This window comes from Palaemon carinicauda, chromosome 44, assembly GCF_036898095.1.
Source record: "Palaemon carinicauda isolate YSFRI2023 chromosome 44, ASM3689809v2, whole genome shotgun sequence".
Taxonomy (NCBI): Eukaryota; Metazoa; Arthropoda; class Malacostraca; order Decapoda; family Palaemonidae; genus Palaemon; species Palaemon carinicauda.
The window spans coordinates 11184345-11212134 of NC_090768.1; the positions used below are offsets into that span (position 1 = coordinate 11184345).

Genomic DNA, 27790 nt, shown 5'->3' on the forward strand with positions numbered 1-27790 from the left:
ACTACTGCACTCGCTGCTACGAATGGTCCCAGTGTGTAGCAGTTCTCGTAAAGAGACTGGACATCTTTCAAGTAAAATGACGCGAACACTGACTTGCTTCTCCAATAGGTTGCGTCCATTATACTTTGCAGAGATATATTTTGCTTAAAGGCCACGGAAGTTGTTACAGCTCTAACTTCGTGCGTCTTCACCTTAAGCAAAGTTCGGTCTTCCTCACTCAGATGTGAATGAGCTTCTCGTATTAACAATCTGATAAAGTCTGACCAAGCATTCTTTGACATAGGCAAGGATGGTTTCTTAACTGAACACCATAAAGCTTCAGATTGGCCTCGTAAAGGTTTAGTACGCTTTAAATAGAACTTAAGAGCTCTAACAGGGCATAAGACTCTTTCTAGTTCATTGCCTACGATCTCCGATAAGCTGGGAATATCGAAAGATTTAGGCCAAGGCCGAGAAGGCAGCTCATTTTTGGCTAGAAAACCAAGTTGCAGCGAACAAGTGGCTTTTTCCGACGAAAATCCGATGTTCTTGCTGAAGGCATGAATCTCACTGACTCTTTTAGCCGAGGCTAAGCATACCAGGAAAAGAGTCTTAAGAGTGATATCTTTCAGGGAGGCTGATTGTAACGGCTCCAACCTGTCTGACATGAGGAATCTTAGTACCACGTCTAAATTCCATCCAGGGATAGCCAAACGACGCTCCTTGGTGGTCTCAAAAGACTTAAGGAGGTCTTGCAGATCTTTATGTTTGGAAAGATCTAAGCCTCTATGCCGGAAGACCGATGCCAACATGCTTCTGTAGCCCTTGATAGTGGGAGCTGAAAGGGATCGTCCTTTTCTCAGGTATAAGAGAAAATCAGCTATTTGAGCTACAGAGGTACTGGTCGAGGATACAGAAACTGACTTGCACCAGTCTCGGAAGACTTCCCACTTCGATTGGTAGACTCTAATGGAAGACGTTCTCCTTGCTCTAGCAATCGCACTGGCTGCCTCCTTCGAAAAGCCTCTAGCTCTCGAGAGTCTTTCGATAGTCTGAAGGCAGTCAGACGAAGAGCGTGGAGGCTTTGGAGTACCTTCTTTACGTGTGGCTGACGTAGAAGGTCTACCCTTAGAGGAAGACTTCTGGGAACGTCTAGTAACCATCGAAGTATCTCGGTGAACCATTCTCTCGCGGGCCAGAGGGAAGCAACTAACGTCAACCTTGTCCCTTCGTGAGAGGCGAACTTCTGCAGTACCTTGTTGACAATCTTGAACGGTGGGAATGCGTAGAGATCCAGATGTGACCAATCTAGGAGGAAAGCATCTATAAGTATTGCTGCTGGGTCCGGGACTGGAGAGCAATAGATTGGAAGCCTCTTGGTCAGTGAGGTTGCAAAGAGATCTATGGATGGTTTACCCCAAGTGGCCCAAAGTCTCTTGCACACATCCTTGTGGAGGGTCCATTCGGTTGGAATTACTTGCCCTTTCCGACTGATACCATCTGCTATGACGTTCAAGTCGCCTTGGATGAACCTCGTTACTAGGGAGATGTCTTGACCTTTTGACCAGATGAGCAGGTCCCTTGCGATCTCGTACAACGTCAGTGAGTGGGTACCTCCTTGTTTGGAGATGTACGCCAAGGCCGTGGTGTTGTCCGAGTTTACTTCCACCACTTTGCCTCGAAGGAGAGACTTGAAGCTTTTCAAGGCCAGATGTACTGCCAACAGCTCCTTGCAGTTGATATGCATGCTCCTCTGACTCGAGTTCTACAGTCCTGAGCATTCCCGACCGTCTAGTGTCGCGCCCCAGCCCACGTCCGATGCGTCCGAGAAGAGAACGTGGTAGGGAGTCTGAACAGCCAGGGGAAGACCCTCTCTTAGGTTGATATTGTCCTTCCACCAAGTCAGAAAAGACTATCTTTTCGGAAATCGGGATCGAGACCGCTTCTAGCGTCTTGTCCTTTTTCCAGTGAAAAGCTAGATGGTATTGAAGAGGACGGAGGAGTAGTCTTCCTAGTGACACAAATTGTTCCACGGATGACAGCGTCCCTACCAGACTCATCCACAGCCTGACTGAGCAGCATTCCTTCTTCAGCATCTTCTGGATGGATAGCAGGGCTTGATCTATTCTGGGGGCTGATCGTCTTGTTGTTCAGCAACGTCCTCATCAGAGGGTTCCTCATCCGAAAACTGATGAGGAAACGGCAACGGAGTGGGCAACGTCTGGCTCGCTGAGTCCGGTCGCACTGGTGCATGCGTGACGGAGCCGGACGCAACCTCATGGAACTGCTGCACAGTCTGTGAACTGTCAACAACCATGGGTGCGCGAGGAAGCACAGCGTCAACCCGAGACTGTCTAGATCGTCTGGGTTGTGCAGTCAACACCATACCGGGTTGCTGAGGTTGACGCACTGCGTCAAAACAAGTCACCTCTGCTGGTTGTTGAACGTCCTGAACGTCAACAACCACCTCCGAGCGTCGCTTAACGTCAACGTGCGGCTGGCAACCCACACTGGGTCGCATCGGTGGAGGAACCACCTCAACTGGCAGACGCGAGAAGGTTACCTCAGCGTCAACAGGACGCACAACCGACCGGTTGGAAGGTTGTTGGCCAGAAGGTTCGGTAGCAACCTTCTCCGCATTAAAGTCCTCTATCAAGGACGCAAGCTTGGACTGCATGTCTTGCAGCAAAGCCCATTTAGGGTCTACGGGAGCAGGTGCGGCAACAGACGGGGTTAGCGACTGAGGCGGTACCGCTTTCCATCCCTGAAAGCCTTGTTTATGCATGACATAATTGTACAGCAAAACTTCAAAGGCTCGAAAACAGCTGTGAAGTTGACCTGTAAAAAACTTGGAGCGTCTCCTGGCCAGGCGCCAGGGAGAGTCTACGAGATTTGAGAAGTCTATCTGGGCAGAGGCATGAACTCCCAAGCCGAGAACTTCTCTCGTGTCATATCAGACTCTCGCTCTATAAGCCAGTTTAAAAGAAGGGAAAGCAAAGGCTGTATCCCCCAAACTCCTCCTGGTGATAAACCAGTCGCCTAGCCAACGTAAAGCTCTCTAGGAGAGCGAGAGAGCACTAGCTTAAAAACAACGGCTTCGAAGTAGCTAGGCCTAGTGTAAGCTCTGACGTTTAGGCGAACGAGGAGCAGCAGTTACAAAAAGATCCGGACAAAGATCCTTAAAAAAATCATCATGATTTAATAAAAGTCCATAGAGGGCTAAGCAGCTTTAGGCTCCTCTCCATCTGACAGAGTCCTCAAGGGAATATCAGTAGGAGGGGGAACAGCAACTTCCTCATCTACAGGAACCTTGTCCGATAAAAGCTGAGTCTCAAGCAAGGGAGAGACCTACCGTGGTGGCAATGCTTTACAAGCAGAGTCCACACTCACTGGTGCATTAGTAGCGGACTAGGACGCAACGTCATGTAACTGCTTGACAGTCTGTGAACTGTCAACAACTGAACTGTCAACCACAACAGGTGCGTGAGGATGCACAGCGTCCACTCGAGACTGCTTTGACTGCCTAGACTGAGCAGTCAAAACAACTCTAGAATGCGGAGGTTGACGCACAGCGTCAAAACAAGTCAACTCCGATTGTTAGCGAACGTCTTGAACGTCAACAGGAGCATCAGCAAGTGGCCTAACGTCCAAATGCGGCTGAAAATCCACACGAGACCGCATCGAGTGTGGTTCTAAACAACCTGACTGACGTGACTTAGCTACGCCAACGTCAACAGGAAGCACAAAGGAACGTTAGGTTGGCTGAAAGCCAGGATATCGATGAGATAAACGGCTAGACTCAAAGGACTAATCGGCAGAATAGTCTTCCATAAGGGAGGCAAGCATATTCTGCATGTCTTGCCATACAACCCATTAAGGATCAACGGAAATGGTTGTGGTAAGAGACGAGGGTAACGTCTGTGACCGCAACACTTTGCCAACAAAAAAGACTCTCGGAGTCTGTGTTACGCTTTTGTTAGGCGGCGAGCAGTTATCCGATGACTGCATAGGGTCAGAGCTGTCCTAATGGCTGTAACCAGGACGCTGGACCTGTCCTGAAAGGACTGACTTTCGCTTAAGGGCTTCGAAACCTTGTGACAGGTTTCTTATGCGAAAAGCCTTCGGATGACGAGGAGAAAAAACGTCTCTCTCGTCTTATGGTAGGGGAGATCTTGGTAAGATACACCCGATACCATAGAGGGAAACGTCTGTTCGTTGATCAAGGCCTCTCGAACCCATAAGTCGTTCGACATTACTTCTCCCCTGGGCTTGGGAGCTTGCAAGAGGTCCCGGACTAGGTGAACGACAGGCACGAACAGACGAACCCTCGGACGCAACACTGTAACACTTTGCGCAATATCACTTTATCACTTCGATTTTCTGTTTTGCACTTATTCCACTGAAATCGAAACTTTTACTGATTTCTACCTGAAACACGCAATTCTACCCTTCATTAAAAGGTAGTAATTGCGAAATCAGTCGTATAATGCAAGCTCATTAATACCAGCAAAAACCAGAAAATGTTATTTTCCTTAGTAAAATAAATTTTTGAATATACTTACCCGATGATCATATAGCTGTCAGCTCTGCTGCCCGACAGAAAAAACCTACGGGCGGAATACGCCAGCGATCGCTATACAGGTGGGGTGTACATCAACAGCGCCATCTGTCAAGTAGGTACTCAAGTACTCGATGTCAACAAAGAACCAATTTTCTCCTCTGTTCCACTGGGTCTCTATTGGGGAGGAAGGGTGGGTCCTTTAATTTATGATCATCGGGTAAGTATATTCAAAAATTTATTTTACTAAGGAAAATAACATTTTTCAATATCAAACTTACCCGATGATCATATAGCTGATTCAAACCCAGGGGGGTGGGTAGAAACCAGCATTACATGTTGACATTATGAGCTAAGTATTCCGTATTTCATTTTAGCAGTTATTCAAAATAACAAGCATAAAATAAATAAGTACCTGGTAAGGAAGACGACTTGAACAAATACTCTGCCTTTTTAAGTACGTCTTCCTTACTGAGCCTCGCGATCCTCATAGGATGCTGAGCGACTCCTAGGAGCTGAAGTATGAAGGGTTGCAACCCATACTAAAGGTCCTCATCAAAACCTCTAATCTAGGCGCTTCTCAAGAAATGATTTTGACCACCCGCCAAATCAAGTAGGATGCGAAAGGCTTCTTAGCCTTCCGGACAACCCAAAAATATTTCAAGAGAAAGATTAAAAAGGTTCTGGAATTAGGGAATTGTAGTGGTGGAGCCCCCACCACTACTGCACTCGTTGCTACGAATGGTCCCCAGAGTGTAGCAGTTCTCGTAAAGAGACTGGACATTCTTAAGATAAAAGACGCGAACACTGATTTGCTTTTCCAATAGGTTGCGTCGAATATACTTTGCAGAGATCTATTTTGTTTAAAGGCCACGGAAGTTGTGACAGCTCTAACTTCGTGTGTCCTTACCTTCAGCCAAGCTTGGTCTTCCTCATTCAGAAGGGAATGAGCTTCTCGTATTAACAGTCTGATAAAATAGGATAAAGAATTCTCTGACATAGGCAAAGATGGATTCTTAACTGAACACCATAAAGCTTCAGACGGGCCTCGTAAAGGTTTTTAAAATAGAACTTAAGAGCTCTTACAGGACATAATACTCTTTCTAGTTCATTTCCAACCATACGATAAGTTTGGAATATCGAACGATATTGGTCAAGGCCGAGAAGGCAGCTCGTGTTTGGCTAGAAAACCAAGATGTAGAACATGTAGCCGTTTCGGATGAGAATCCAATGTTCTTGCTGAAGGCATGAATCTCACTGACTCTTTTAGCTGTGGTTAAGCATATCAGGAAAAGAGTCTTAAAGGTGAGATCTTTCAGGGAGGCTGATTGAAGTGGTTCGAACCTGTCTGACATAAGGAATCTTAGAACCACGTCTAAATTCCAACCAGGTGTAACCAAACGACGCTCCTTCGTGGTCTCAAAAGACTTAAGGAGGTCCTGTAGATCTTTATTGTTGGAAAGATCTAAGCCTCTGTGACGGAAGACTGATGCCAACATGCTTCTGTAACCCTTGATAGTGGGAGCTGAAAGAGATCGTTCTTTCCTCAGATATAAGAGGAAGTCAGCTATTTGAGTTACAGAGGTACTGGTCGAGGATACGGATACTGACTTGCACCAGTTTCGGAAGATTTCCCACTTCGATTGGTAGACTCTAAGGGTGGATGTTCTCCTTGCTCTAGCAATCGCTCTGGTTGCCTCCTTCGAAAAACCTCTAGTTCTCGAGAGTCTTTCGATATTCTGAAGGCAGTCAGACGAAGAGCGTGGAGGCCTTGGAGTACCTTCTTTACGCGTGGCAGACGTAGCAGGTCCACCCTTAGGGGAAGAGTTCTGGGAACGCCTACTAGCCATCGAAGTACCTCGGTAAGTTATTCTCTCGCGGGCCAGAGGGAAGCAACTAGCGTCAACTTTGTCCCTTCGTGAGAGGCGAACTTCTGCAGTACCTTGTTGACAATCTAGAACGGAGGGAATGCATATAGATCTAGATGAGACCAAACTAGTAGAAAGGCATCTATATGAACTACTGCTGGGTCCGGGATAGGTGAGCAAAGTATTGGGAGCCTCTTGGTCATCGAGGTTGCGAAGAGATCTATGGTTGGCTGGCCCCAGGTGACCCAAAGTCTCTTGCATACATCCTTGTGGAGGGTCCAATATGTTGGAATTATTGTCCCTTCCTACTGAGACAATCTGCTATGACATTCAAGTTGCCTTGGATGAACCTCGTTACTAGTGAAAAGTCTAGACCTGTTGAACAGGAGAGGAGGTCACTTGCGAACTCGTACCATGTCAGAGAGTAGGTCCCTCCTTGCTTGGAGATGTACGTCAAAGCAGGAAGTTGACCGTGTTCACCTCCACCACTTTGCCTTGAAGGAGAGACCTGAAGCTTTTCCAGGTCAGACGTACTGCCAGAAGCTTCTTGCAGTTGAAATGCATTGTCCTTTGACTCGAGTTCCATAATCCCGAGCATTCCCTACCGCCTAATGTCGCACCCCAGCCTACGTCCGATGCGTCCGAGAAGAGAACGTGGTTGGGAGTCTGAACAGTCAGGGGAAGACCCTTTCAAAGGTTGATAAAGTCCTTTCACCAAGTCAGACCAGACTTTATCTTTCCGGAAACCGGGATCGAGACCGCTTCTAGCGTCTTGTCCTTTTCCAGTGAAAAGCTAGATGATACAGAAGAGGACGGAGGTGTAGTCTTCCAAGTGACACAAATTGAACCACGGATGACAGTGTCCTAACCAGACTCATCCACAGCCTGACAGGGCAGTGTTCCTTCTTCAGCATCTTCTGGATGGATAGCAGGGCTGGGGGTTGATCGTCTTGTTCAGCAATGTCCTCATCAGAGGGTTCCTCATCCGAAACTGATGAGGAAACGGCAACGGAGTGGGCAACGTCTGACTCGCTGAATCCGGTCGCACTGGTGGATGCGTGACGGAGCCGGACACAAGATCATGGTACTGCTGCACAGTCTGTGAACTGTCAACCATGGGGACGCGAGGAAGTACAGCGTCAACCCGAAACTGTCTAGACTGTCTGGGTTGTGCAGTCAACCCCCTACCGGGTTGCTGAGGTTGCCGCACTGCGTCACAACAAGTCACCTCTGCTGGTTGTTGAACGTCTTCCTAGTGACACACTGAACGTCCACAACCACCTCCGAGAGTCGCTTAACGTCAACGTGCGACTGGCAACCCACACTGGGTCGCACCGGTGGAGGAACCATCTCAACTGGCGGACGTGAGTAGGATACCTCAGCGTCAACAGGGCGTACAACCAACCGGTAGGAAGGTTGTTGGCTAGAAGGTTCTTCTCCGTAAAAAATCCTCTATCAAGGACTAAGCTTGGACTGCATGTCTTGCAACAAAGCCCATTAGGGTCTATGGGAGCAGGTGTGGCAACAGACGGGGTTAGCGACTGAAGCGGAACCATTTACCATCCCTGGAAGCATTGTTATGCTTTAATTAAAGTCCATAGGAGGCTAAGCAGCTTAAGGCTCCTCTCCAAATGACAGAGTCCTCAAAGGAATATCAGAAGGAGGGAGAACAGCACTTTCTCATCTACAGGAACCATGTCCGAGAAAAGCTAGGTTATCTCAGTGAGGGTCTCACTGGTGCATAAGCAGCAGACCAGAAGGCAACGTTATGTAACTGCTTGACAGTCTGTGAACTGTCAAAAACTGAACTGTCAACCACAACAGGTGCGTGAGGACATACAGCACTGGTGCATTAGTAGCAGACCAGAAGGCAACGTCATGTAACTGCTTGACAGTCTGTGAGCTGGCAACAACCAAAGCTGTGTGGGGAAGCCTCAACTCCTGACTGACTAGTCTGCTGCGGGCGAGTGGCGGTAACCACAGTGGGTTGCGGAGGCTGACACACCGTGTCAAAACACGGCAGCTTGTGGTAACTCACGCACGGCAACGGAGTGCTCCGTGTGTCTGTGGGAGTCAGCATGCGTCTGGCAGGGTCGACTGCGCATGGGTGGAGGAGCTCTCACAACAAGAGTGTGGGAGCAGGCAGCCATGCTGGGCGCACAACCGTGGCAGGTTGTAGGCAAACGGGTGCATCGTCAACCTTCTCCGCAGTCGGAGTGTGGGAGCAGGCAACAACCAAAGCGGAGTGGTGGTGCGTGGTGGGGACTGCCGTGGGTTGCGGAAACTAACGCATCGCGTCAAAACACGGCAGCTTGACTCCACCTTCCCACTGCTGATGCGGTAGCTCACGCATGTTAACGGAGGGAGCCGCACGTCGGCTAACGTTAACATGCGTCTGGCAGGGTCGATTGTGCATCGGAGGTGGAGCTCTCCGCAGCCGGAGTGTGGGAGCAGGCAGCCTCAGCGTGAGCTGGGCGCACAACCGTGGCAGGTTGTAGGCTAACGAGAGCAGTGTAAACCTTCTCCGCGCGAAACTCCTGCATAACCGCAGCTAACTGAGTCTGCATAGACTGCAGTAAAGACCACTTAGGGTCTACAAAAAAACCGCAACAAATGGAGCTACTGTCCGTTGTGACTGAGGGTCTAAAACAGCTGGTGCGGCAACAGACGGAGTTACTGCCTGTTGCGGTACCACCTTGCCTCTCTTGGGAGGTGTGCAGTCGTCGGATGACTGCAGCGAGTCCGAACTGACCCAGTGGCTACACCTAGGCCGTTGGACTTGCGCGGAAGGGACCGACTTGCACTTAAAAGCTGCAAGATTTGGTCCATGGTTTCTACGAGAAACCTCTTCCGCAGACGAGGAATAAATGGGCTCTCTCGTCTTTGTGTGGGTGGGGCGATCTCACGTCGGCAACGTGTGTAGATACGCCCGAAACCACGGAGGGAAAAACGTCTGTTCGTCGATCAAGGCCTGTGGAACCCATAAGTCGTTCGACATTACTTCTCCCCTGGGCTTGGGAGCTTGTAAGAGGTCCCGGACTAGGTGAACAACTGGCACGAACAGACGAACCCTCGGACGCAACACTGTAACACTTTGCGCATATCACTTTATCACTTTTGATTTTCTGTTTGCACTTATTTCACTGAAATCGAAACTTTAACTGATTTCTACCTGAAACACGCAATCCTATCCTTCATTAAAAGGTAGTAATTGCGAAAACAGTTTTACAATGCAACAGAAAAACATAAATAAAGATAAAGAATTCAGTGGCTGGAAAAGAGACTAAACACTAGATCCAATAAACTACGTTTACAATCTCTCACCGCATAAAGCCTGGGAACAAGAATAAAACTCTAGAAACGTTTTACCTTCTTCCCCTACAGCGACTAGGGAGAAGAGTAAAAAAAAAAATGAATTCAGTGGCTGGAAAAGAGACTAAACACTAGATCAAATAAACTACGTTTACAATCTCTCACCGCATAAAGCCTGGGAACAAGAATAAAACTCTAGAAACGTTTTACCTTCTTCCCCTACAGCGACTAGGGAGAAGAGTAAAAAAAACGAGAACAACGTTACCCGCTTGAACGAAACGTTTATTCTCCTCTCTCTCCCTCCGTCTCTATCTCTCTCTCTCTTCTCTCTTGACTTAGCACCTGAGAGAAGAGCCCAATTATATATCGTTAAAACATGTTATTTGCTAAAGGAAAAAACTGAAAGGTTTCCCAAATAAAAAGTTCCTTTATTTAGAATTTAAACCATTTAAGCTAAGAAAGAATGAACGAAATGCTAGAATCGGTTTACTCTCACTGCAACGTGAAACCGTGATACACTCTCTCTCTATCGTAACGATAGAGCGCATGTTGAACATTCTGAACGTCAACAACTGCGGAGACTAAAAAACTAAACGTTAGTTCATCTTTGAAAACAGTACGAGACTATCAAAGAAATTCTTTCATAAAACATTAAAATTAAAAAAGTATTAAATTCTTAAAAGGTTAAATACGATATGACGGGCTCAATGTAAAATAACTTCGGTTCCAAGTAAGGACCGCCTACTATTAGGAAAGGTCGCATATAAACAAACATAAAAATTAATTTTTATAAGTTTATAATAAATGGAAAGTTAATCGAAGAGGCCTATAAAGGCGGAGAGATATAAAATAAATAGATCTATAACTTGTTAAGCAAAATTACCAAAAACCTAAACACACTTCCGTCTAAGGGAAGGGTCGGCCATTTAAAAGTGAAAGAGAGTCCATACTCTCTTCGTCACCATAATTAAATCTATCCAAAACGAGTTCAAGTTTTGAAATGAAGATAAAACCCCTGCATAGCGAAAGCTCAAAACTGGAATAGTGTACTTCACCAAATCGTTGTGAAAATAAATCCAGTTAGGGACGGCGTATTAAGTAGGTCCTGCCATTGGCACGACAGAGAGAAAATTGGTTCTTTGTTGACATCGAGTACTTGAGTACCTACTTGACAGATGGCGCTGGTGATGTACACCCCCACCTGTATAGCGATCGCTGGCGTATTCCGCCCGTAGGTTTTTTCTGTCGGGCAGCAGAGCTGACAGCTATATGATCATCGGGTAAGTTTGATATTGAAAAACATATTTTAAGATAAAAAAATTCAGTGGCTGGGGAAGAGACTAAACACTAGCTCATATAAACTACGTTTTCAATCTCTCACCGCACATAGCCTGGGGACGAGAATAAAAAACTAAAAACGTTTTATCCTTTCTCCCCGTACAGAGACTAGGGACAAGAGTAACTCGAGAACAACGTTACCCGCCTGAACGGAACGTTTTCTCTCCTCTCTCTCCCTCCGTCTCTATCTCTCTCTCTCTTTCTCTCTTGATTTCGCACCTAAGAGAAGAGCCCAATTACATTTCGTCAAAAAAACATGTTATTTGACCAAAGGAAAAAACTGAAAGGTTTTTCAAATAAAAAGTTCCTTTAAAATAGAATTTAAAACATTTAAGCTTAGAAAGAATGAACAAAACGTCAGAATCGATTTACTCTTACTGCAAAGTGAAACCGTGATACACTCTCTCTCTATCGTAACGATAGAGCGCATGTTGAACGTCCTGAACGTCAACAACTGCGTAGCATAAATAAACTAAACGTTAGTTCATCTTTGAAAACAGTACGAAGACTATCAAAGAAATTCTTTCATAAAATATTACAATTAAAAAGTTTTAAATCCTTAGCTCTTTAAAAGCTAATTACGATATAAAGGGCTCAACGTTGATTAACTTCGGTTTCCAAGTTAGGACCGCCTACTCTCAGGAAAGGTCGCATATAAACAAAACATTAAAATTTATTTTTATATGTTTATAATAAAAGGAAAGTTAATCGAAGAGGCCTGATAAAGGCGGAGAGATATAAAATATATAGAGGAAAATCTATAAATAATTTATAACGTGATAAGATAATTACTAAAAGCCTAAACACACTTCCGTCCAAGGGAAGGGTCGGCCATTTAAAAGTGAAAGAAAGTCCATACTCTCTTTGTCACCATAATTAAATCTATCCAAAACGAGTTCAAGATTTAAGATGAAGATAAAACACCTGCATTGCGAAAGTTCAAAACCAGAATATAGTACTTCACCAATATGATGTGAAAAACTCCAGTTTAGCAACAGCGAGTAAAGTACGTCTTGTCGACACGTCGACAGAGAGAAAATTGAGTCTTTGTTTACATAAGAGCTGGGTATCTGGTCGACAGATGGCGCTGTTGGGCACACCCGCAACCTGTGTAGCGATCGCTGGCGAGTTTTTTCCGTAGAGTTTGTCTGTCGAGCAACAGAGTTGCAGCTATATATTCACCGGCTAAGTTAAATATATAAAAATGCTATTTAGGTTTAAAATATTTTGCTAATCTACCAATAAAAGTTTATATGAGTACATGTATACTGTAATTGCATAAAAAAAACTTTAGTAATTGTTACGATACCTTGTAGGCATCTAAGCTTTTCTCAATAAAAGAGTGTAGACTCATGTATGCCTCTTCATACTCAGCAGGATCCCCCTCACTTTTGAAAGCTGAAAGGACACTGGAAACTTCTGCATCACCACCAAGACCTGGTTTTGAATCATCTACTTCTTCAAAGAAATGTGACTCCTGCCTTAACAGATCTTCGGTTCCCTAATGTAAAGAAAAAGACGTTTATAAATATTTTAATCAAAATTCAATGCAAAAATTGAACTGTTTATCATTCATCAGTTACCTTCATATGACCCTATTAAGGTTATTTTGCTAATAATTTGTCAATGGAGCAGAAAAGATTTAAAGGAAAAAATATATACAAATTCAGCTATCCATAATAAAAAAAAATATTGGGCCCTAACATGCTGAGCAACCTCCAAAGATCCTATGGAGAAGGCAATCAAAGTCTTGGGGTGCAACTCTGGGGCAGGATAAGGTGGTAAAACATTAGCATTGAAATAACCTAAGCCTCAATACTTAGGCCATTTGGCAGCTTTGTCTGAAAAGGAAGGATATAAATATTCCTGACTTCATGGGCTTTTCCCAATGGGTAGCCTTAATTGCTAGAGGGTCTATACTCCTCCTTTATAACCTCAAAGATGGTCTCATTAATATGATCTATAATAATAACTCTTTAGCTATGGTAAGCAGCTCTTCTAGGAGAAGGACACTCCGAAATCAAAGTATTGTTCTCTAATCTTAAGTAGTGCCATAGCCTCTGTATCATGGTCTTCCACTGTCTTGGGTTAGAGTTCTCTTGCTTGAGGGTACAATCGGGCACACTATTCCATCTTATTTCTCTTCCTCTTGTTTTGTTGAAGTTTTTTATAGTTTATATAGGAGGTATTTATTTCAATCTTGTTGTTCTTCTTAAAATATTTTCTTTTTCTTTGTTTCCTTTCCTCACTGAGCTATTTTTCATGTTGGAGCCCCTGGGCTTATAGCATCCTGCTTTTCCAACTAGGGTAGTAACTTAGTAAGTACTGTAATAATAATAATAATAATAATAATAATAATAATAATAATAATAATAATAATAATAATAATAACAGTTTTAATGCCTGTCACACTCTTAAACCCACCTGCTTCAAACAATATTTATGACTACTGTACTTAGGGGGCTGAGCTGACTAAAGAGACTACTGTACAGCATTCACAAATAAATCTTGATGACACTCCTGTCTATCAATTTATCAACACTGGTTTTAGCATCTATTCCATTCTAGCCCTAATACTATACCTAACGAACAATATCAGCAATTTGCAGTTTTTAGGAATACAGTACTGTACTTTACATGAATCCTTTAAAAAAAAAATTTATATTCCTTGGATATAACAATAAATTTTAACACTACAAATTACTAATTTTACATTTAAAAATTTCATTTTGCATACTCTTTTGATTCTAAAATCAGAAAAAAATTAAAAACTTTTAGTTTGACTTGTCCCTAAATCAACTTTAGCCAAGACATTTATCCTTACTATATCTTATAGGGTTTCCATTACAAAAGTTAAATTATGTATCATAATTTTATTACAAACAAAACTGCTCTACCATGTATAGTATAGACCAAGCATATTGTATAGATATGACCAACCAACTTCTAATGAATAATTACCTTTTTTCCTTTTTCTCAGAAACATGACAAATTTGTAATAATTTGTATTTTTCCTAGCACACAAACACATTATTTATATTGGGTATATTGTTTTTGGCAAAGCTGAACTAGCCATGATAATTTTACGTGAGGGATACCTGCCGCACCCGCTAGTTAGCGGGTGGGGGTGGGGGTAGCTCGGCTATCCCACTCACTTACACACCTGGTTTGAGTAACCATTTTTCTTAGTGAAAGGACTTCTTGGGGGACAGGGTGGTGGACCAATGTGTATAAATAGTGTTGTGTTTGTGTGCTAGGAAAAATCCAAATTATTACAAATTTGTCATTTGTTCCAGCACAGACACAAACACTCCACTATTTATATTGTGTAAACTCACTCTTATTGGGAGGAAGTCCTTTACCAACTGGCTTTGGTATTTTAACCCATGGTTCTCTCTATTTCAGTAAGCCCGAAGTAGTAGGAACCCTACCCTCGCTAAAATCTCAGGCTATGCCCATTAGGGGCAAGCACTATTAGCGGCCTACAGAAGTTTGTGTTAGTGAAACTAGCAACGCGGCTTGTCTACAACATAGGAACTCGAAAACAAATCCGAGATTCCTTAGACTTTACACAGTACCCTCCCTTGAAGAGGTACTGGGGATGCAATAATGTATCATTTCTATACTTAGGATACAGGATACCAAAGTGAAATGAGTCTTACCTGCAGAGAGGTGAGATCAGCTTGTGCTGAGGGACTATGGTGCTGTTTTCCCCAGGGAGGAAGAAGGTGAAAGGAAGAAAGAGCCAGTCATTCTATTCATTCACCCCATACTAGTCCAGGTAACCTCAACCCTCTGCTACTTGTCCATCATGGAGCTAGAGGTGTTTTAGACCATTTGTTATGCAGCCACCACAGGGCCTATGGAGAACATGTCCAGGGTCCTGTAGGCTACGGCTTGCAAGTAGTAAGCGGCGAACGTTGTTTGACATTACCACACGATCACTTGCAGTACCTGCGCCACAGAGTAGTTCTTTTTGAATGCCAGGGACGTTGAAATGCCCCTGACGTCATGACCTCTGGGTTGTTTGGAATGAGGAGGATATGGATTGAGAGGAAACTCAATTACCTTCCGAATCCAGGAGGAAAAGGTATTCCTTGTGACCCTTCTCTTGACCTTCTCCTTGCTGACAAAAAGTGCTGACACACGGGGGCGAGCTGCTGCCATTCTTTTAAGGTAACGCCTCAGACTTTTAACTGGGCAAAGCTTCGGTTACAGAACGAAGACTTTCCATACATAATGGGCCGAACTTTGGGTACAACACACCCGGATTTTGAGTCTTTGCAATGAACTCAAGGGACAAAGCTGAAATTTACTTCTCCCCATCTCCTAGAGAAGGATGCATCAGAAGATAAACCATGCAACTCACTAACTCTCTTGGCTGAAGCCAAAACGAGTATAAATAACGTTTTCCATATAAAGAGGCAAGATATTGCCTGCAAGGTTTATAGAGAGGAACCTTAAGAGACTGAAGGACCCAAACCTCATCCCAAGGAGGAGGTCTATGTTCCGACAAGGGACAAGTCATCTCAAAACTTTGTCTGAGTAGAGGCATCGAGGGGAGTGATACCCCTTCTACGACATCAGTCAAAAAAGACCGACCACTTCGCCTGGAAGACCGACGCTAAAAAGCGTCTGAGGAGTATAGACATCCTATTTTCCAGGTGTGAAGTCGAAGCGAAGCTACCACTTTCTGGAAAATGTTGGCATGTGGCCCTTTTCAGAAGATCGTGTCGTGGAGGAAGTTCCTTTGGAAGCTCTGTCAGGAGCTGCAGAAGGTCTTAGAACCATTCTGCGTGTGCCATAGTGGAGCCATTGGAGTCACTGATAAGTTCTTGCTTATTCTGACTTGGTTGAGGACTTTCTCACCTGACTAAACTGGGGAAATGCATACACCTCTAAACTGTCCCACCATTGTTGAAATACATCTTGCTCGAAAGCCTGGGAGTCCGAGACTGGGGAACGGTCGAGCAGGAGCCTGAAGTTCACTGCCGTTGCGAGCAACTCCACAATCGAGGAACACCAAAAAGTTAAGACTTTGTTGGCTCCTAGATGATTCAAAGATGCTTGGATCCCACTATCTGAGTTGCCCTGCTCAGATTGTCTGCAAGCACATTCCTGTTACCATGACGCGAACGGATGGGGACACCTAGCTATCCTCTGTCCATCTGAGTATTTCTACTGCTAGATAGTTCTCTAAGAGAGCTATATGCTGGTACCTTTCTGATTCGAGCAAAAAGAAGATGGATTGATACGGCATATGGGGCCCCCCCAACCTTATTTTGATGCATCCGAAGAGAGCATCAGTTCCAGAGGGGGGACGAGAAGATTGGTCTCTTTGGGGAGGTTCTCGTCTGCCAACCACCATCTGCGGTTCGTCCAGAGGGGTCAAGAGATTGCATAGCAAGCAAAACATCTCCAGTGTAGAGTGACGTCACAAGCCATGCTACGCTGCTTCATTACGCGACAGCTGGCAAAATGTCGTCCTCGTAATCATTTTGCTCATCCACTTCTGAGCTCTCATCCATAGGAGCCCGAATTGGGTCAACGTCATCATCAAGATCGATGTAGGACTGGACAATTCCCGAAGACGTACTCGGTTCTCTCCAAATCTCAACTTGAGGTAAGGGAGACCTGGCAGAAGATTTGGGGATGATAAATAAATCTTTTGGCTCTCTATGCTGCAGCAGATGTTCCATCACCAGTGGAGGCCTTGCGGCTTCCCCTGACCTGCGGGAGAGATGGGACTCCGCAAGGAAAGGAACTGTATCACACCGAGATGGGCGAGGTGTCTCCCTTGGCACTATCCGTGTAAGATATCGTCTGGTCCTCCTTGGGATGAGAAGGTCAAATTCTCTTCCTCATCCCTTTGGGCCTTGCCTGTGGAATCTTGAACTCTAAGAGACTCCTCTGTGGTTCTGAAGCCCTCTCTTCCCTAGCTTTCTTGCAAGGAGGGAAGTTCTTCTCCTCGCGTGGAAGCTCTGCCAGAGCGGAGTCCTCAGAGTTCCTCCTGGGATCAACAGGAGGAAAGAGGCCTGGGATGAGAGGAGGCAACAGGGGAATCCTGAGTGTCTCGCCTAAGGACTGGGAATGGGGAATGACCCCTATATAGGCTTGCTGCATTACGTTAAATACGTCTGTCAACCATGGGGGGTCGCTAGCTCCCAATGTGCTGGGAGGGAGGTCCTTGGGGCGGCATTTATCCCTAGGCTTGGGTATCTTGATAGGTACCTTAGCCTTCTTCCTTGAGGGCAAGATCGGCACAGGCCTTCCCATCGGGAGAAGAACAGGGCATTGTCAGGTGGGCGACAGCTGCTTTGGGGCAGGTGGAGGCCCACGACACTGGAGGAACTGGTGGGAGTCTCTCCTAGCAGGAGGTTTTCCCTTGGGAGGGAAACCTCTTGCAGACAAAAAGGGTAACGAGGGTACCACTGGCGTAGGACGAGACGGTTTTTGCAGAGATGGAATTTCGCAAGATCTCTATGTGACGCTGCTCTGAGATGATGTCAAGGTGTGCAACTGCTTGCACTCTTCTTCTATGAAGGGGGGATCCTGTCCTCCCAACAACTGCCCCCAATTTAGAAGGGGTTGGCAGAGTAAGAATGATACAAATCGCAAAACCAGGTAGCCAATACTGCCTATGTTATTACAACGACTCTCCGCAGAGATTGCCTTCCGGATAAGAGACCGGTCGGTATCTACTGAACACAACTTCTTGCTCTCAAAGGATAAGACTTAGACGTATCTTCAATCTATTGTTGTACGGGTAATATGTACATAAGTCTATTTACAGACCAGTAACACAGAACCGTGAGCAGGGCAAGCATACGGGCGTAATCCAAATTAGTCGTGTTCAGTTGGATAACGTTGAAAATGTTTGTAACCGAGATTTCTCTTTCTTAATAAAGACGAAAAACGTTTGTGTTTCTTTGTCTCCGATTGATAAATCTGGCATAAGTATTGAATGTTCCCTTCTAAAGAACAGATACGCTTATGAGAAGTTTTCGGTCCAAGTATTTGTAAGAAAACTACGATCTTCGATTGGAAAGAAAGGAAGGGCCTATGAAGGCAGATCATATATAAGATAATTTACATAGTATGTCTGGTTACAGGAAAATTGACAAGTACAGTAATATATTACCTGGATTCCTGTAATGGATATAGCCATTAAAAGTAATATATTATCTGGATTCCTGTAATGGATATAGCCATTACAACTTATTAGAAGGGAATTCTAATTGTAAGATAGTCTATAGCCCTTGGCCGAAAGATCACTTGCACGCACATGTACTTGCCCAACTGCGTTAGCGCATGCGTAATCTTTGCCTCCGGGTAAACGTTTGAAAATGAATCCAGTTGGGGGAATAATGTATGTGCGACAAATCGCAACAATATTACCCAAGGCAAATTTGATCGTTGACTAATTGTAGTATTTTTTAAGATGTGAGCGCATATGCCCACAACCAAAATATACAGTTATTGTAGCGATCAATTCTCCTTTGGTTTGCCTATCCTCCTTGTGGGAGGGGCTTGCCAACGTTCTTACACAGAAAAAGATGTCTCACTCCCTTGTGGGCGGGGTTTGTAACGTTCGTAAACGTAATGAAAAGAAGACCACGTTGTTGCTATCGTTCGAAAACGTAAGCTAACACTTCTTCCATGGTACTAAATGGTTGAGACGATAACCCTGTTAGGGTAAAATAAATAAAATGTCTCAGAAGCCCGTCCCCCAGGGTACAATGACGGTATGTGGCTGACTCAAACAATCGGCAGAAACCATGTTTGTGGCAATAACCTCAAGGTTTTGCCTTGGAGAGAGCGCATACGCCACAAAGTAGTTCTTACAGCCTTTAAGAAGTTTCAACAAACGCATGTCAAAGTTATATAAAACTTCCCAGGAACGAGAGTTTCCCAAAAAGGGTGTAGTCTCGTATGTGAGGGATTCCTCAATAAAGACCATACATTAGGTTGCCATCACCTGCTTTCCTGTATGGGGTTACCATCAAACGCTTTCTCGCTAGCGAGAAAACTACCCTCTAATGCAGGCAAGACCTGCCAGAAGGAATTGAACTGGAATGTATAATAATTTTTACTGGCTTCCATCCCGGCGACTGAGGGTCTCTCAATGATGAAAGACGATCACGAGCAGCCTGCTACCCCAACCACTAGAAGTGGGAGGGGTAGGGGGAAGGCGACGGTGGTTCTTTCGAAAACAAAAGGAACAGAGCTGGCGAGACCAGCCTAGCTGTCGCATAGTAATCAGCTGGAACCAGGAGCAAGGGGTTTGATCCCAGGGGGAGAAGCTAAATGGGATCTTGAATCCTTTTCGCATGACGAAACGGAAGGAACTACGTCACTGATCCCTGAACGGAGATAGTATCCCTAGGGAATCACGTCGTGTGAAACCCTAGGATTCGTGCGACAAGGACCCAAAGGGTATGCAAGGAAACGAGAGCCCAAAGGCTCGTCGTAACATAAGTCACGAGAGCCCAAAGGCTCAGCATGACGAGAGTCCGAAGACTCTCCATCATCAGAGCCGACAGGCTCGTCATAACTAAGGTCACTAGAACCAAAAAGTTCTTTGTAACATCGGTTACGAGAGGCCGAAGGTTCCGCGTAACCAGTGTCATGCGAACCTGAAGGTTTCACGCGACGGGGGATCAAAGTCTCCCTGTTAAGAGAGCCTGAAGGCTCAACGTAACTGCCGGCCCGAAGGCCTGGGGGCTCAACGAAACTGGGGTTGCGCAATCCTAAAGGATCAATGCAACTGGAAGTTTCCCTGCTACGAGAGCTCGAAGGCTCAACGTAGCGGGCAGCATGAGAGCCCTAAGCTCAGCGTAACTGGTGTTGCAAGATCACAAGGGAGCTGCACAACAGAGACCGAAACCTCCGTGTCACATGAAACCTGCACCTCAGTGTGACTGTGGTAACGAATGCCAACCTGTACAACATTACTATCTTTGTAAGAGCCCGAAAGCTCAGCGTAACTGAAACCCGGGGGTTCCGTGCCGCGGGAACCCAACAGTTCAACGCGACGAGGATCCATAGGACCTCCGGTGCCACGAGAGCCCGAAGTCTCAACGTGACGGAAACCCCAAGGTTCCGGGTTGCGAAAGTTCACATAATGTACCCTCAGCAACGGGAGTCCAAATGCTCCTGACCACGCAGACTCATGTTGATCATGAGACCCCGAGGGGTCAACATTACCAGAACCCTGAGGTTCAAAAAGGCACCTCATGACAGCTCTAGGAGGAGAGCGCCGCGGATGGAGAGGGGTGACAAAAGGCTCCAACCGACGGACCTCCGGAGAGGAACGTCAAGCAGGCTCCTCCCAAGGGGGAAACTGCTCAAGCTCAAGGGATTTGGGGGGGCGGTTAGGTTCGTTCTCCCAAGAGAACATCGCTGAAGACAATGCACTACCACCGCCTTGGGGGAGAAGCGTAAGCGTAAGGAGACTGCTGACTAGAAGCAGTTCTCTCGCAAACGAGAGGAGGAACATACCTAGGTCTTTGCTCTCCTACCGCCCCTGGAGGAGAAGCAACGTCTTCAGAGTTGGCCATGAGACCAAGGTCAGACCGACAGGCCACAGCACCTGCGACAACCCGATAGTTCAAATGCTCTGTCACAAAAAGCTGAATGAGCTTTCTCTCGTGAACGAGTGGAATGTTCTCCCAAAGGAGACCATCGCTTGGAACTAGTTTTCCCCAGCCCAATTGGAAAAAATGTAGGCTTACATTAAGTGTTAGACACTGAACAATCTCTCTCGCGGACAAGAGAGAAGGCCTCCCGAACGAGGACCCAGCCTTGGACTTGCTTTTCCTCATCCCATGGGGGAGAAGCTCAGTCTTCAACAACGAGATAGCAGCTGCTAATCTTCGTCGAGTTATCAGCAATTCTCCCCACAAGAGGGAAGGTTGCTTAACGGCAGATGAACGGAAACTCTCCCTCGGAAGGGAGAGCAGCCCAACACCCGGGGAGGTTAATTCTCCCTCGAAAGGGAGAGTTCCAACCCCTGGAGGCAAACCTCCAGATAGGGCTCTCTGCTTTCTTTCAACAAGCTTTGTTCAAGTTGAAGGTCAACATCGAAGCTGCCACAGGAGCCGTTGATTCCACAGGAACAAACGGATCTGCTTCTACGCCGGCTGTTTTAGCTGAATGAGGAAGAACAGCATCGCTATTTTCATAAAATCATAAAACTGCTGAAAAAGTTGAATAACAAGCAGTTAATAAATTTAACTTGAGAACTGAACAGACTAATAGGGAGCAAAACATAATCCAAAACGGGAATGGTGAACGCACCCCCCCCCCCGCGAGAAATTGCCGGCCATCCACGTAAGAGAGAGGGTGGCTAGTGAGGGACCTAGTAGTAGTATCATCACAGCGACCACTATCTTGCGGCGAGACTGCCGGAATAAGCTGTCACACGAACAGTACTGTAATAAAAGTTACTAATAAAAACAAAAAATTGCGTGAATGTTTTCATACATAACGAAAAGAAACAGAATTAATGTAAAACTATCAAAGCCAGTCAAAATCAGGAGACCCCAGGCAGTAGGCTATGTCCATCTCTACTGAGCCAAGAAGGCAAAGTGGTTACTCAAACCAGGTGTGTGAGTTAGCGGGGTAGCCGAGCTACCCCCACCCGCTAACTAGCAGGTGCAGTAGTTATCCGTCACTTAAAATTATCATGGCTAGTTCAGCTTCGCCGAAATCAGTACAGTATACCCAATATAAATAGTAGAGTTTTTGTGTTTGAACTGGAACAATAATCTTTTTGATAAACATTCACTTCCATTGTTAAAATGTTATTTTCATTAGTAAAATAAATTTTTGAATATACTTACCCGATAATCATGTAGCTGTCAACTCCGTTGCCCGACAGAATTCTACGGAAGGGATACGCCAGCGATCGCTATACAAGAGGGGGGTGTACTCACAAGCGCCACCTGTGGCCAGGTACTGCAGTACTTCTTGTTGACACCACTTCAATTTTTCCTCGGTCCACTGGTTCTATGGGGAGGAAGGGTGGGTCAATTAAATCATGATTATCGGGTAAGTATATTCAAAAATTTATTTTACTAATGAAAATAACATTTTTCAATATTAAACTTACCCGATAATCATGTAGCTGATTCACACCCAGGGAGGTGGGTGAAAACCAGTGTACATGTATATCAAGAAGCTAAGTATCCCGTATTTCATATTATCAGTTATTCAAAATAACAATGAAATTACAAGTACCTGGTAAGGAAGTCGACTTGAGCCATTACTCTGCCTTAAATAAGTTCGTCTTCCTTACTGAGCGCAGCGTTCCTCTTAGGAGGCTGAACAACTCTAAGGTGCTGAAGTATCAAGGGCTGCAACCCATACTAAAGGACCTCATCACAACCTTTAACCTCGGCGCTTCTCAAGAAAGAATTGACCACCCGCCAAATCAACAAGGATGTGGAAGGCTTCTTAGCCGACCGTACAACCCATAAAAAGTATTCAAGAGAAAGGTTAAAAGGTTATGGGATTATGGGAATGTAGTGGCTGAGCCCTCGCCTACTACTGCATTCGTTGCTACGAATGGTCCCAGGGTGTAGCAGTACTCGTAAAGAGACTGGACATCTTTGAGATAGAATGATGCGAACACTGACTTGCTTCTCCAATAGGTTGCATCCATAACACTCTGCAGAGAATGGCTCTGTTTGAAGGCCACTGAAGTAGCCACAGCTCCCACTTCATGTGTCCTTACCTTCAGCAAAGCAAGGTCTTCTTCCTTCAGATGAGAATGTGCTTCCCTAATCAGAAGCCTGAATAGTAAGAAACTGAGTTCTTAGAACTTGGAAAAGAAGGTTTCTTGATAGCACACCATAAGGCTTCTGATTGTCCTCGTAAAGATTAAGACCTTTTTAGATAGTACCTAAGAGCTCTAACTGGGCAAAGTACTCTCTCCAGTTCATTCCCCACCAAGTTGGACAGGCTTGGGATCTCGAACGACTTAGGCCAAGGACGTGAAGGAAGCTCGTTTAGCAAAAACCGAGCTGCAAGGAACATGTAGCCGTTTCAGATGTGAAAACAATGATCCTGCTGAAGGCGTGGATCTCACTTACTCTTTTAGCTGTTGTCAAGCACACGAGGAAAAGAGTTTTTAATGTGAGGTCCTAAAAAGAGGCTGATTGGAGAGGTTCAAATCTTGATGACATAAGGAACCTTAGGACCACGTCTAGATTCCAGCCTGGAGTGGACAACCGACGTTCCTTTGAGGTCTCAAAAGACCTAGGGAGGTCCTGTAGATCTTTGTTGGTGGAAAGATCCAAGCCTCTGTGGCGGAAAACCGCTGCCAACATACTTCTGTAACCCTTGATCGTAGGAGCTGAAAGGGATCTTACTTTCCTTAGATATAACAGGAAGTCAGCCATCTGGGTTACAGTGGTACTGGTTGAGGAAACTGCATTGGTCTTGTACCAGCTACGGAAGACTTCCCCTTGAGACTGATAGATTCTGAGAGTGGATGTTCTCCTTGCTTTGGCAATCGCTCTGGCTGCCTCCTTCGAAAAGCCCCTAGCTCTTGAGAGTCTTTCGAAAGTCTGAAGGCAGTCAGACGAAGAGCGTGGAGGTTTGGGTGTACCTTCTTTACGTGAGGTAGACGTAGAAGGTTCACTCCTAGAGGAAGAGTCCTGGGAATGTCGACCAGCCATTGCAGTACCTCTAAGAACCATTCTCTCGCGGGCCAGAGCGGAACCAACCAACGTCAGCCGTGTCCCTTTGCGAGAGGAGAACTTCTGAAGTACCCTGTTGACAATCTTGAACGGCGGGAATGCATACAGGTCGAGATGGAACCAATCCAGCAGAAAAGCATCCACGTGAACTGCTGCTGGGTCTGGAATCGGAGAACAATACAACAGGAGTCTCTAGGTTATCGAGGTAGCGAACAGATCTATGGTTGGCTGACCCCACAGGGCCCAAAGTCTGCTGCAAACATTCTTGTGAAGGGTCCATTCTGTGGGGATGACCTGACCCTTCCGGCTGAGGTGATCTGCCATGACATTCATACCGCCCTGAATGAACCTCGTTACCAGCGTGAGCTTTCGATCTTTAGACCAGATGAGGAGGTCCCTTGCGATCTAGAACAACATCACGAAAGAGTCCCTCCCTGCTTGAAGATGTAAGCCAGGGCTGTGGTGTTGTCAGAGTCCACCTCCACCACTTTGTTAAGCTGGAGGGACTTGAAGTTTATCAAGGCCAGAAGAACCGCCAACAACTCCTTGCAATTGATGTGAAGTGTCCTTTGCTCCTGATTCCATGTTCCCGAGCATTCCTGTCCGTCCAAAGTCGCACCCCAGCCCGTGTCTGATGCGTCCGAGAGGAGACGGCGGTCGGGTTTCTGAACAGCCAAAGGTAGACTTCCTTGAGAAGAAAGCTGTTCTTACACCACGCGAGAGAAGACCTCCTCTCTTCGGAAACAGGAACTAAGACCGTCTCTAGCGTCATGTCCTTTATCCAGTGAGCAGCTAGATGATACTGAAGGGGGGGAGGTGGAGTCTCCCTAACACGATGAACAGGGCCAGCGATGAAAGTGTCCCTGTTAGACTCATCCACTACCTGACTGAGCATCGGTTCCTTCTCAGCATGCTCTGGATGCATTCTAGGGCTTGGAAGATCCTTGGGGCCGACGGAAAAGCCCGAAAAGCTCGACTCTGAAGATCCATACCCAGGGAGACAATGGTCTGGGATGGGACGAGCTGAGACTCCTCAAAATTGACCAGGAGGCCCAGTTCATGGTCAGATCCATAGTCCATCTGAGAATCTCCAGACAGCGACGACTTGTGGGAGCTCTTAAAAGCCAGTCGTCTGACGGAGCCGGACACAAGATCATGGTACTGCTGCACAGTCTGTGAACTGTCAACCATGGGGAAGCGAGGAAGTACAGTGACAACCCGAAGCTGTCTAGACTGTCTGGGTCGTACAGACAACTCCTTATCGGGTTGCTGAGGTTGCCGCACTGCGTCACAACAAGTCACTTCTGCTGGTTGTTGAACGTCTTCCCAGTGACACACTGACTCCGTAAACAAAAAATCCTTTAACAAGGACTAAGCTTGGACTGCATGTCTTGCAACACAGCTCAAGGTCTATGGGAGCAGGTGTGGTAACAGACGGGGTTAGTGACTGAAGTGGAACCATTACCTTCCCTGGAAGCATGTTATGCTTAAATAAAAGTCCATAGGAGGCTACGCAGCTAAAGGCTCCTCTCCAAATGACAGAGTCCTCAAGGGAATATCAGAAGGAGGGAGAAAAGCACTTTCTCATCTACAGGGACCATATCCGAGAAAAGCTAAGTTCTCTCAGTGAGGGTTTCACTGGTGCAAAAGCAGCAGACTAGAAGGCAACGTTATGAAACTGCTTGACAGTCTAGTGAGTTGGCAACAACCAAAGATGTGTGACTGAGAAGCATGCGGTAAGGTATGCAGAGCATGTTGTATGCAGAGCATGCTGTATGCAGAGCATGCTGTATGTAGAGCATGCTGTAAGGTAAGCAGAGCGTGTTGCATGGCGTGTAACATTTCTCAGAAATTCCATGACCAGTGCTAGAGTGAGTAATATCGCATTACTGTCCATTGAAAGTGCACGTGCCGAGGGATTTGATTTAGACTGTTTTGTTGATGAATATGATAGCCGGCATGATAATCGTAGAATTAAGCTGCACTAAATGTACTATAATCTACTTCACCTCAGGAAAGGGAAACTCGCCCTGTTGGCAACACTGCATTACTTCATGCATGCTTGCATGGGGTTTTAATATCAACATAATATTTACCTTACATTCATAACTCATGATTCATTTTTGTTTTGAAGATATTTTTGCCATATTTTGCGATTTTGTTAAAAATATATTGCAAGGAATACATATATATTTTTATATTAAGTAATACAAATAACCTCCATTATCATAATGTTTGTGTAGGCATACATGTATCTGAATACAAATGCAAGTTATGAAAGTAATGAGGTGTTATTATTGTCATTTGTTATTTCCAAGTTGAATGGGAAGAGGCTCAAGTTGAGGAGAAAGTGGCAGATGCATGCGTTGAGGTGGCTGACTCATAGCATGAGGTTGCTGCCTCAAGAGTTGCGCTTGCTGTAAGGGTTGCGGATGCGCAGTAGCAGGTTCCTGAGGAACGAGTTGAGGTTCCTGAGGTGTGAGCTGCGAGAGTTGAGGTAGCGGCTGCGCAGAACGCAGTTCTTGTCTCGCGAGTTGAGGTTCCTGAGGTGCTAGCCTAAGGAGTTGAGGCTCTCGCCTTGAGGAGGGTTGAGGTCGCTGCAGCGAGTGCTGAGGTGGCTGCCTCATTGATGGAAGAGGTTGTCGTACCTCAAGAGATTGTTGCCTCGCTGGTGGAACCGCAAGCGGAAGCGGAGGAAGTAAGGCATAAGATTCCTGCTCCCATTGCTGAGGTTGCCTTAAGGAAGGCGGAGGTTGCTGCACACCGCTGGTAACTGGCAACTCAGTACGCGGTAAGGTATCCTGAGGAACCTCAACATCGTACGCCTGGCAGACTGGACTGCGGTGAGGCGGAGCGATCGCAGGAGGAGGTGTAACCTTCTCAGCCTGACACTCACGCATTAAGACCGCAAGCTGTGACTGCATGGACTGCAGCAAAGTCATCTTGGGGTCGGCAGACGCTAAGGTCTGCTGAGGCAAAGCTTTAACAGAAGATGAGGTCTGTTGCGGCATCACCTTACCTCTCTTAGGAGGTGTGCAGTCACCTGATGACTGCGGAGAGTCAGAGCTAACCCAATGACTGCATCCGGGTTGTTGAACTCTAGAGGTCTGGACTTTACGTTTAAGAGGTCTTGAGACCTGAGTCCAGCGTTTTCTCCCCGAAATTTCTTCTGCAGACGAGTAAAATAAGGGCTCAATCGTCTGCGGGTGGGAGTGACGGTCTCTGTAAGACACGCCCGCAACCACCGAGGATACTTCTGTGCGCCGATCAAGGCCTGCCGAACCCTTTTGCCCTTCGACATTGCTTCTCCCCTGGGCTTGGGAGCTTGCAAGAGGTCCCGGACTGGGAGGACGACTGGCACGCACAGAAGTACCCTCACGCACAACACTGACACACTTTGCGCTAATCACTTATCACTTTTGAATTTCTGTTTGCACTTATTTCACTGAACTCGAAACTTTAAGTGGTTTGTACCTGAAACACGCAATTCTATCCTTCCTTAAAAGTTAGTAATTGCGAAAACAGAATTACAATGTAACAGAAAAATCTAATGAAAGATAAATAATTCAGTGGCTGGAAAGAGACTAAACACTAGATCAAATAAACTACGTTTAAAATCTCTCACCGCATAAAGCTTGAGAACAAGAATAAACTCTAGAAACGTTTACCTTCTTCCCCTAAAGAGACTAGGGAGAAGAGCAAAAACGATAACAACGTTACTCGCTTGAACGAAACGTTTATCCAGCTCTCTCTCCCTCCGTCTCTATCTCTCTCTCTCTCTCTCTCTCTCTCTCTCTTGACTTAGAACCTGAGAGAAGAGCCCAATCATATATACTCGTTAAAACATATTATTGTTAAAGGAAAAAAACTGAAAGATTTCCCAAATAAAAAGTTCCTTTATTAGAATTAAAACCATTAAGCTAAGAAAGAATGAACAAAACGCTATAAACGGTTTACTCTTACTGCAACGTGACACCGTGAAAATTCTCTCTCTATCGTAACGATAGAGCGCAAGTTGAACGTTCTGAACG

The 27790-nt window shown here is 45.7% G+C and overlaps 2 protein-coding genes across 2 annotated transcripts in view; one reads left to right on the forward strand and one right to left on the reverse strand.

The window, feature by feature from the left end:
• Positions 1–27790, forward strand: part of Taf5 (TATA-box binding protein associated factor 5) — a 570605-nt gene that overhangs the window by 151046 nt on the left and 391769 nt on the right. The gene's annotated exons all lie outside the window — the stretch shown is intronic.
• The window catches only part of LOC137634184 (transcription initiation factor TFIID subunit 5-like), a 74593-nt gene that overhangs the window by 26969 nt on the left and 19834 nt on the right, over positions 1–27790 (reverse strand). The window contains exon 3 of the mRNA XM_068366455.1: positions 12365–12556. Coding sequence (XP_068222556.1) covers positions 12365–12556 — 192 coding nt within the window. The remainder of the gene's footprint in view (positions 1–12364; positions 12557–27790) is intronic.